This window comes from Eurytemora carolleeae, unplaced genomic scaffold, assembly GCF_000591075.1.
Source record: "Eurytemora carolleeae unplaced genomic scaffold, Eaff_2.0 scaffold284, whole genome shotgun sequence".
In the NCBI taxonomy this organism is placed as follows: Eukaryota; Metazoa; Arthropoda; class Copepoda; order Calanoida; family Temoridae; genus Eurytemora; species Eurytemora carolleeae.
Window position 1 is genome coordinate 1 of NW_019396564.1, and position 10,908 is coordinate 10,908.

The 10,908-nt window shown below is 31.4% G+C and overlaps 1 protein-coding gene across 1 annotated transcript; it reads left to right on the plus strand.

Annotated features, from left to right (window-relative positions):
• Positions 1-360: 360 nt before the first annotated feature.
• On the plus strand, positions 361-9,995 carry LOC111705561 (calpain-A; the record flags this gene model as incomplete). The annotated part of the gene is made up of 13 exons (XM_023478149.1): positions 361-448; positions 742-790; positions 1,257-1,302; positions 1,701-1,778; positions 2,112-2,174; positions 2,640-2,698; positions 3,526-3,589; positions 4,181-4,242; positions 4,700-4,744; positions 5,303-5,353; positions 6,574-6,639; positions 8,050-8,097; positions 8,730-9,995. Coding segments are annotated over 13 exons (786 nt in total), but the record flags the coding sequence as incomplete, so codon positions are not given.
• Positions 9,996-10,908: the final 913 nt, after the last annotated feature.

Sequence of the window (10,908 nt, forward strand, 5' to 3'; positions counted from 1 at the left end):
TAATAAGTTATAAGAAATATATATACTGGAAGTTATTTATGCGTTTTATTAGAGTCTGACTCACGTCCTCTATAATATACTAATATCTTGTTTTATTAAAAAGATAATAGTTAGCTTGAAGTGACCGGCGTTACCTGTGGAATTAAAAAAAAAGTTTCTTGCAGCAAAATATTTTTTTTTAAAAAAAGGATAATTTTTTTAGTCATGTTACCCAATCGGTTCATGGCGTTATACATACATATACGAATATACAAATATATATTATATATATATAAAATAATAATGTTAAAAATAATATTTTGTTAGTTCCTCACATTTTCTCTTATATTTTATTAGTTTGTTCTATCTGTGTAATCTTATCTAACTTTATTATTTTTATCTCTCTGGATATTTCAGGTTGTAAAAGCTAAGATTAAGACTCCAAGAATAACTGGAGTTATACCTTTAGGTGACTATTTACCAAAAAATCATTTGCCATTTTTTTAGAAATATTAGAAATTTTCCATAAACATAAATGTTCTAATCCCTATATCATTGCAAACCCAACGGTATATGGTATATTTCGAACTTGGACTATCGGATGATCTGATTTAACCGAATTCATAGTTTAAAATATCAAATGTCCACGAAGTTGGGTTGCAAAGATATCGGGATTAAAAACTTAGAGTTTGTCTCGTATACTAATATCAAAATTATCGGTAATTCTGAATTTGTCGTCAAAATAAATTGTATTTTTTTCAGTCCGAGTCCGAAACCCCTGGGGTAATGAGACAGAGTGGAGAGGCACATGGTAAATATTTACAGTGATAACCAGAAAACTCTGAAATAGGAAGACGACTTTATAACAAAATTTATGTTGTTACAAAGCAAATAGTGTTACTATAGACACTTAACAAATCGCTAATTAGGTGAAATGAGTCTGTGAACACTGCACAATTGCTGTGACCCATGCTCATTGGACTATGTAAAGTCATATCATGAGTCTAAAAGTCGTCTTCCTATTTCTGAGTTTTCTGGTTCTCATTGGATGATAACAAACATTGATAACCTTTGAAATTTACCATTTTAAGGACGTTGCTATTCTTACAGGATATCTTGAAGATTAGAACAATGAAAATTATATCGTCTTTATTTTTTCCATACTCTGTTAAAAAAATTATAATTTGTTCTAAACATAAAAATAACGAATAAAAACGCAGTAAAATGATAAATATGATTAATTGAGTTTATGAATTTTCTTAAGTTTGGGTATTTAGGGCAGATAATGCCAAGGAGTGGTCGTTTATTCCAGAGGAAGAAAAGGTAAAGCTAACAAATCCAAACCAAATAAAATGGCGGAAAATCCAAATCAAAACAAAAATGCCGAACAAATCCAAACCAAATAAAATGGCAGACAAATCCAAACCAAATAAAATGGCGGAAAATCCAAATCAAAACAAAAATGGCGGACAAATCCAAACTAAATAAAATGGCGGACAAATCCAAACCAAATAAAATGGCGGAAAAACCCAAACCAAATAAAATGGCGGAAAATCCAAATCAAAACAAAAATGGCGGACAAATCCAAACTAAATAAAATGGCGGACAAATCCAAACCAAATAAAATGGCGGACAAATCCAAGCCAAAAAAAAATTGCGGGAAAATCAATAAGAAATATAAAAATGGCTGAAAATCTAAAACAATAATGATATAATCTAAGGAGGCCTTGGGAATAACCTTTAGTGCTGACGGAGAGTGGTGGATGGCATTCAAGGACTTCAAAGAGCATTTTGACCAGGTCTTGTTAACTTTATGAAGGAACCTGCAGATCTGCCTGGGAACTAAGTTTTCTCTATAATAGGCAACTGAATCAAATTCGAATTTTTAAACCTGATTTAAATTCTTAGCCTTCAAACAAACAAACAAACATACACCCAAGCATACAAACAGAGATTACTATTTTAGATATGAAGGAATAAAACAAGGTCTTCTTATATTTATAAAACTTTTTGACGAGCTCGAACTTGATCTTGTAGTAATCCTGTTCCAGATTGGACCTCATTCAAAATGTCCATCCATATTTAAAAGAATAACGATTATAAAAAAATTATAATAATAATAATAATTAAAGGTTGAGGTGTGTAACCTAAGTCCTGAATGTTTGGAATCCTGCGGCTTAGACAAAAGATTTCAGGTGTCGGAAATATTTTTTTATTTTCATGTTTTTTTTTGTTGAGGGGGGAGGGGGGGGGGATTACTTTTTCTTAAGGAAAATAACGACTTAGTGGGTTGTGTTGTTATTCATTTTGGATCGCGCGCTTGAAGAAAAAATTCAATAAAACTTTCAAGATTTCAAAACTATATTAAAGTTTGCTTTATTAAACTATGCAATAAAAAATAAAAATTGGAAAAGCGATTCTAAAACGATCCTAAAACGACCCTAAAACGATCCTAAAACGATCCTAAAACGATCCTAAAAAGTATAAGAGAGTTTATGTTGTTAAAATAAATGCCAAGTCGTTGTGACAGTCTTAAAATCCAGTCTTTAAAATGGAAGCAACAATAGCAGCCTGGATCTATTTACTGGAAAGGGGCTAAATTACCGCCCCCCCCCTCCCTTCCCTTTCCTCCTGAGTTCTATAATTTGATAACTGTCTAGTGGTGTGTAAACAGCTTTAACAGTGCTTGGATATCTGGAGAAACTGCTGGGGGTTGCAGGTTTTAAAACTAAAACTATATTCTGTTTAAGATTTGCCTTTATTGAACTTTGCATTGTTTTTAACCATAATAATTTCTGACAGGCTTGGTGAAAGAAGTGTTTAGAAAAAAACAAATTTAAAAACATCTGTTTTTTACGTTATGCCAAATTTTATCCCGGCCCGAAATAAAATATATGCAAAAAATTAACCAAAAACAAACCTACTCACTCAATCCACAATGCACATTACTAGCTGTAGGTACAGTGTGTCCCACTGAAAAAGATATTTAAAAAAAATTTATCGTCTTTATGATATATTTTTAAGCTTGAACCTTATTTCGTCAGAATGATTTTTGAATTTTAATGAATGGCTTTAGAAATAAGACTGGAATTTCCATTAATGCCAAATCTAAAAAAGAAGAAAAAAAAATTTAATTTTTAAATGGTATAAATTGACAGTTTCCAGCTACGTTCTGATACAGTGAGAACCAGAAAACTCTAGAATAGGAAGACGACTTTTAGACTTTAGTAATGACTTTGAATAGTCCAATAGACATGAGACACCGCAATTGTGCAGTATAAACAGACACAATAAACTTAGATGATTTATAAAGTTACTAGTAAAACTATTTGCTTTGTAACAAATATACAAAAGTATTGCTTTAATGTCGTCTTCCTATTTCATAGGTTTTTGGTTCTAATTATAGTAAATTCATGTTAACATAAAATCCCAACAACAAAAAATTCATTTAATTACTCATGACATTCTTCAATTTACAATTTGAATCGTGGATTTATAAAAAAATTAGTTCGTAAAAAACAGGCGAATAATGATAAAATATTTCAGAAATTATATCGACACGTTTGCCTTGAATCCTCAGTTCAAACTTACACTGGAAGACAGCTCAGAGGAACTTCTATTATTAATTATTTCTCATAATTTCTCCTGTAAAGGGAGTACTAATGTAGTTCAACTGAGAATACAGTATTGTAGAGAAATTAAAAAAATTATTTGAGACTTCTCTTTACAATACTACATTCTCAGCTCAACTACGGTGGTAGGCGATTATATCAAAATTATGAAGACGACTTTTTATTTAAGTTTTAATTGTTAACAAACTTTTTTTCGAATTACAAGTTTACAAGTAATTAAAGCGAAGCTTTTATAATTGACAGCTTCTCTTTGTTTCCATGTTTGTGTGTATCCTTGCTGTTTAAAAGCTTGAAATAAATCAAAATTGAAATCGAAAGTCGTCTTCGTTATATTAATATATCGCTTACCACCGTACCATGTCGAATTAATGTTAATTGTTGCGTAAAACTCAAGACTTTTTAGTTATTGAAAATGTGTTAAAAAGCCAATTTGTGATTAATAGTAAAAGGTTTTTCGTAACAAACATATTTGTAATTAATTACATTTATATTGTGGTTCTTTTTTTCATCGCAAAAGCTGAAGGGAACATTTATTTATTCTTAAAAATATTTGATAAATAAAAGTTCAGGACGAGGATTCACTTTGTACACTTATAGTCTCCTTGATGCAAAAGAATAGAAGAGCAATGAGGTAAATTAAAGGGACTGTGTGCAGAATAGAAGAGCAATGAGGTAAATTAAAGGGACTGTGCGCAGAATAGAAGAGCAATGAGGTAAATTAAAGGGACTTTACGCCGTAATTTCAAATGACTCTCCATTTTATTTAGTGTCTTGTCCGATGCACTTTAAAGCATGGTCTGAAGAATAAATGAGATTTTCATATTTCTCTTTTACAAAATTGATTATTTTCAATTCTGGCTTCTCTTTGATGTGATCTGCGCATTTCTGCTTCTAGTACCAATGTAGAATATTTTCAGCATAAAACAAGCTCGGACAACGACGATATCTTTATTATTGGTCAGATATATGATTGTAGAGTAACGTTGTAAAGGTCACACTTGAAAATACGTCTCTACGAACGAATGAACGAAAGTATCATTTATATAATTAACGTTTAGACGACCATAAAATAGCTTTTAAATTTTCAGAGATGAGGGTCTGGCCTATCTTAGTCTTGGATTCGTCATATATAGGTATAGACCATAGATTAATAACAATACATACAGTGATTCTCTTAAATAGGAAGACGACTTTATAGCATTACTAAAGTGTATTTAAGCATAGTTTTAAGCTATACATTTATTGAATCAATAATTTAGTGAAATAAACCTGTTTAGGACTGCAGTATTTCTGTGTACCATGCTTATAAGACTATTAAAGTCATAACTTAATTCCAAAAGTCGTCTTCCTATTTTAGAGTTTTCTGGTTATCACTGTATAGAACTCTAGATGCTGTCTTTTCGATATTTTGGGGTAAAAAAATTTTGAAAAGACCTTTTCATGGTCATACATCAAAACAAACATCTTGCTGCATGAGTTACTTATAAAAAATTGTAGCATTTTATCTGTTCAAATGTCCAATGGAACGGGAAAATTACAAAATTTCAAAAAAGTTGTAAAAATGGGATACCTGCACTCTGCACATATAAAAATTTAGATATTTTAGAGTTTTGAAATTCTTTGATTATTTGTTAACCTTTTTTTGAAGAGGTGGAAGGGATTTTGAATTAAATTTTGTTTCGCATTTTTAGGCTGAAGCCGGAGATGTCAGCTGATGAAAGAGTAGATGTGGACTTCTTCAAGTAAATACTATCCATAGACTTAAAGGAACTGTTGGCGTAATGTATAATGACCCTGTTTTACCTTTCCAAGCATTTAAAAAAAATATTTCTACAAATTAACTATTTTCAAATGCAGGTCCTCCATAAAAATGATTTGCGGATTTTGTTCTGCAGAAACATTGGAGAAAATTATAACAATTCAATATGTTTCAAGTCAAAGTAAAGTATAACGGCGCTATCTTTATCGTTGTATTTAAACAATAATAATAAGCTGTCCCTTTGAACGTCAATTGCTTGTTTATATAACACCATAGATAAAAAATCACACCATAGATAAAAATATCACACCATAGATAAAAAAATCACACCATCTATAAAAAAAATCACACCATCTATACAAAATCACACCATAGATAAAAAAATCACACTAAAGATAAAAAATAACACCATAGATAAAAAAATCACACTAAAGATAAAAAATCACACCATAGATAAAAATCACACTTAAGATAAAAAATCACACCGTAGATAAAAAATTACACTAAGGATAAAAAATCACACCATAGATAAAAAATCACACTAAAGATAAAAAATCACACCATAGATAAAAAATCACACTGAAGATAAAAAATCACACCATAAATAAAAAATCACACTAAAGATTTTTTTAACACCATAGAAAAATCACACCATAAATAAAAAATAGACCCGGTCTAGAACATTTATTTATGAGCAATACAGTGTGACCCGTAAAACTGTGAAATAGGGAGACGATTTTAAGTTACAAATTATGATTTTAGATTATCTAGTGAACATTTAATGCAGCACTGGTTCAGTTCAGTGCACACAGACCCATTTTACTTCAAAAGTTAATTTTTACGCCACTGGTAAAACAATTTTTAAAACACCCAAGATTACTAAAATGTCGTCTTTCTTTTATGGATCACACTGTATAATATATATACACTGTATAATATATATATACTGTATAATATATATACACTGTATAATATATATACACTGTATAATATATATACACTGTATAATATATACACTGATACTGTATAATATATATACACTGTATAATATATATACACTGTATAATATATATACACTGTATAATATATACACTGTATAATATATACACACTGTATAATATATATACACTGTATAATATATATACACTGTATAATATATATATCATCATTATTTGTTTGAAATTCTAGTTTAAATATATTTAGGTACAATTTGAGTGTGGCGAGATCAAAATCATTTATCAACCAACGGGAAGTTACGCAGCGGTTTAGGTAGAATACTTTTTATTGATTAAGAATTAGCACAGTTCGTTGAGATGTCCGATCATAACTCAAGAACACCGTGACCGATTTGCCTCAATTTTGTTTTGGTAACTCAGGAGGCCCACGGGAATGTTCTTAGCTCAGTTTTGAGAGTCTTATTTGAGTGGGTCGAATTTAAGAGCACAAATTTAGTTTCCCGGTAAAATTGACCAAGTGCGGGTAAACGGCGGGGGTAGGTATGAGTAACCTGGGCAACGTTGGGTTCTCATATGCTCTATGGGTTTTAATGCTTCCTGCTTTTCAGATATTATTGGTTTGAGATAAACTGACGGTGTGGGGCCTGAGATAAGCATGGGGAGAAAACGGGCGGGAGCCCGCGCCAAATGGTTACGCTTAAGAGCTAAGCCAGTCTCTAAGCAAACAACATCAGGTTTTAGCTTAAAATTAGCATACTGGAACTGTAATGGGATTAATTCTCTTAGTAAACAACAGGAGATTGTGGAAGCTATGGCCTCAAAGGAGTTGGATTTAGTGTTTATAGATGAAACTCACTTAAGAAAGGGCACAAATGTGGACATGTCGGTGTTTGCACCATGGTCGCCAACTTTCATAGAACGTGATTTCAGAATGAAGTCCGGAGGTGGAAAATTAATCCTAAAATCTGATAGAGTAAACTGCAGTGAGTGGTCCGCAACGGGGACCGATAATGAATGGATTAATAGCGAAAGATCCTGGTTGCTGGTCCACACTGGGGGTTGCAAGCTAGCCATTTGCTCGGTGTACATGGCTGCTGAGGTTTCAGCTAATAATGACTTCCTGGCATGGAATGATTGTCTTTACAGTTCAATTCAGGGTGAATTGAAGGGTTTTCAGCAGACAGGATATAAATGCATAATCATTGGGGATATGAACGCTCATGTAGGGGATATGCAAGAGGGAATAGTTGGTAACAGGCCCGGAGTGAACCTAAATGGCAGAAAGTTGCTTAACTTTGTCAATAATAACGGGTTAGTTATGCTCAACAAGGATAAAAGTATTTGCTCTGGAACATTTACAAGAATTACCCCGGTATCTAGTTCTATTCTAGACTATGTTTTAGTAAATTGGTACATTAATAGCCATTGTGGCTATTTTTGATGAGGTCTCAGCCCTGACTTCTACGGAATGATGGTTGATTGTTTGTTTGTTTGTTTGTTCGAAATGAACTTTTCACCCTTAATTTTTACTGAAAAGTTCTTGATATTCATACTTTTAATGTGAATTTAAAAATGTAAATCTTAGGAATTATGCCGTCAGAGAAAGGATTTGTATGGACTGGAAAAGAAATTGTTTTTTAAAAAGAGCCTAACACAACAACAGTTCGGTGACTTTACAACAACAAAATTTTTTTTTTTTAAAGAAAATGCAATTTAATTTTAGACTTGAACCAGGTCGATATCTTATTGTTCCCTCCACCTATGACCCAGGGTAATAGTTTTTTATTGATTTATCAAAACAAATCTTAAAATTATATTTATGTCGCTATGGAATCGTAATTTGTAATTATAACCATATAACCATATAGCGATAACCAAAAAACAATGGAAGGGAAGACGACATTATAGCAATGCTTAAGTGTAATTGATGGTGTTACAAGGAAAATAGTTTTACGAGACACTTATAAATAATTTTTTTGTGAAATGGGTCTGTTTACACTGCACAATAGTTGTGTTTTATGTTTATGGAACTTTTTAAAGTTAAAACTTGATTCTCAAAGTTGTCTTACTGTTCTTATGTTTTTTGGTTATCACTATATATCATAACCTGGATCCGAGGCCAAATTTAAAGAATTTGAGCCGCGGCTTAAATCCGCCAAAACCCGGTTTAAATTAAGCGCCGGCTTAAATCTTGAAACATTTGATACAATTTTAAGTGGAACCAACCATATTTAAGCCGCGGCTTAAATTTAAGCCGCCGCTCAAATTCTTTAAATTCGGCCTCCGCGGTTCTATTTTATCAGGGCGTATCCAAGATTCGGATCCGCGCGCATCAAAATGAAATAGATCCTAATAGATCCTAATAGATCCTAATAGATCCTAATCCCTGGTTTTTTGTTTAAGATACGAGGGAGAATTTCTGCTAAGAACATTTTCTGAGAAGTCTTCAACCTGCAAACAGATTCCATAGAACAGATTCCATAGAACAGATTCCATAGAACAGATTCCATAGAACAGATTCCATAGAACAGATTCCATAGAACAGATTCCATAGAACAGATACCATAGAACAGATTCCATAGAACAGATACCATAGAACAGATTCCATAGAACAGATACCATAGAACAGATTCCATAGAACAGATTCCATAGAACAGATTCCATAGAACAGATTCCATAGAACAGATTCCATAGAACAGATTCCATGGAACAGATTCCATAGAACTAAGAAGAAAAACATTTAAAATAATTTACAAAAAGTTTTTTGTTATATTTTATATTTATATTTTGCTTGTCTGTTCGCATCCAATAAACGTCATAACGGCTGAGCCGAGTGGGAACTCTCATGACCCCGGGTAAGGTTTATGGACCATCAAGATCGATTTTTGTAAAATCCGCTTAACTTTGAGAATGATTATAAATGGCCGACTTTCAAAGCAACAGTTAAAAACAAAACATTATTTCAGGAAAGGGGACGCGAATCGTCACAAAAGCCTAGTATTTTCATGCAAATTAAATACTCAGTCTGCGAAGCTTAGCATAATATCAAAATATTGAGAGAGGTGAAAATTGTGACCCAAATCTGCTATAATTATTGTTATAATTTTCCTTTTAAATGTTTTTTTTTTGCATGCATGTGTTTGCACAACTCAAGAAACCCCAAGTAGGCTGTTGGAAATTATTTTCAAATCAGTAACTTGTCATATGTATAATCTTTCTTATCTAATTTTAAAGTTAGAATAATAAAAGAAAATAGAAAAAATAAAACTCAAATTTAAAATTAGATAGGTTAAATATCAAGCAGCATCACTCCCCTTATAATTATGTGGTGACCCTAAAGTACATATCACACACTTTTCCCATGAACATGTTATATTTATGTCAGCTTTTTCTCGCCAAAATGACAAGAACTAATTAAATCAGTATAGTTAGATATATCGTAAGTTATATCACTTTCCAGCGCTAAAAAAAAACAATTAAAGAACACCCAATTAAAATATTTTTGCTAATATTTTTTTCCTTTCTTCTGAACTAAAATGGTGCTGCCCCGTAAAAAATGTAGTATTGTGTCATTGTCTTCCGAATCTGTTTTACTAGATAAATTTAACAATTTACACTACTGTGAAATGAACTACTTGTTATTATTGTTAATAAATGCTTTAAACTTCAGTATATTGCTTAAATTATTGGTCTAGTTCTTACAGTTATAAAACTCCAGAATAGAATGACGACATTTAAGCAATCTTACGTGTTTTTGCCGTAACAACGCAAAAAGGTTTAGCAGTAGCTTGAGAATAAAATTAGTTAGCGAACATTTCACAATTAAATTGTTTTCGGTCTTTAGGACTTAAAAATTTAAGATTAAAAGTCGTCTTTGTATCTACATAGCTTTAATAGTTCTCATTGTATATGTGTACTGTCCAGAGTGATTGGTGTTCTAATACATAAAATTAACAGTGTCGTTTCTAAAAATGTAAAAATCAATAGAATTGCTTTCAAGTTATTTGTAGAACTTTTTATGTTTACGCTTCAAACACTTCATATAACTTTATTTTTCATGAAATAAAAGTTACAAAAACGGTTGTATAATTGTAATGACAACAAATAAAAATTAAGAAATTAAGGTTTTATAAATATGAATTAAAGAATTTGTTAAGAAAACTTTTAGCTAACCATCAATTCCAAATTCAGTCTCGATCTTTGATGGAAAACGTGAATCTGAATATATTTACAAAATTTTCAATTTTTACACAAAGTTAATGTTGCAAAATAACATATTTAATAAGTTGAGTAGTTACCAAAAAATTGTGTAATAACTGTCGTATTTATTCTTACGTTTTATTGTGAAATAGCGTTAACTATTCTACAAAATCATACAGGGAGATTTTAGAAACAGAAAAAAAGTTATAACAAGCAAATAGTATGACACGTGACTTATTAAACCACTTTTTTAGTGAAATGGCTCAGTTTAACTGCACATAGTGCTTTTGAAGTTATTACAAAGCAAATAGTTTAACTCGTGACTTAATCAACCACTTATTCAGAGATATGGCTCTGTTTAAACCGCACATAGAGCTTTTGA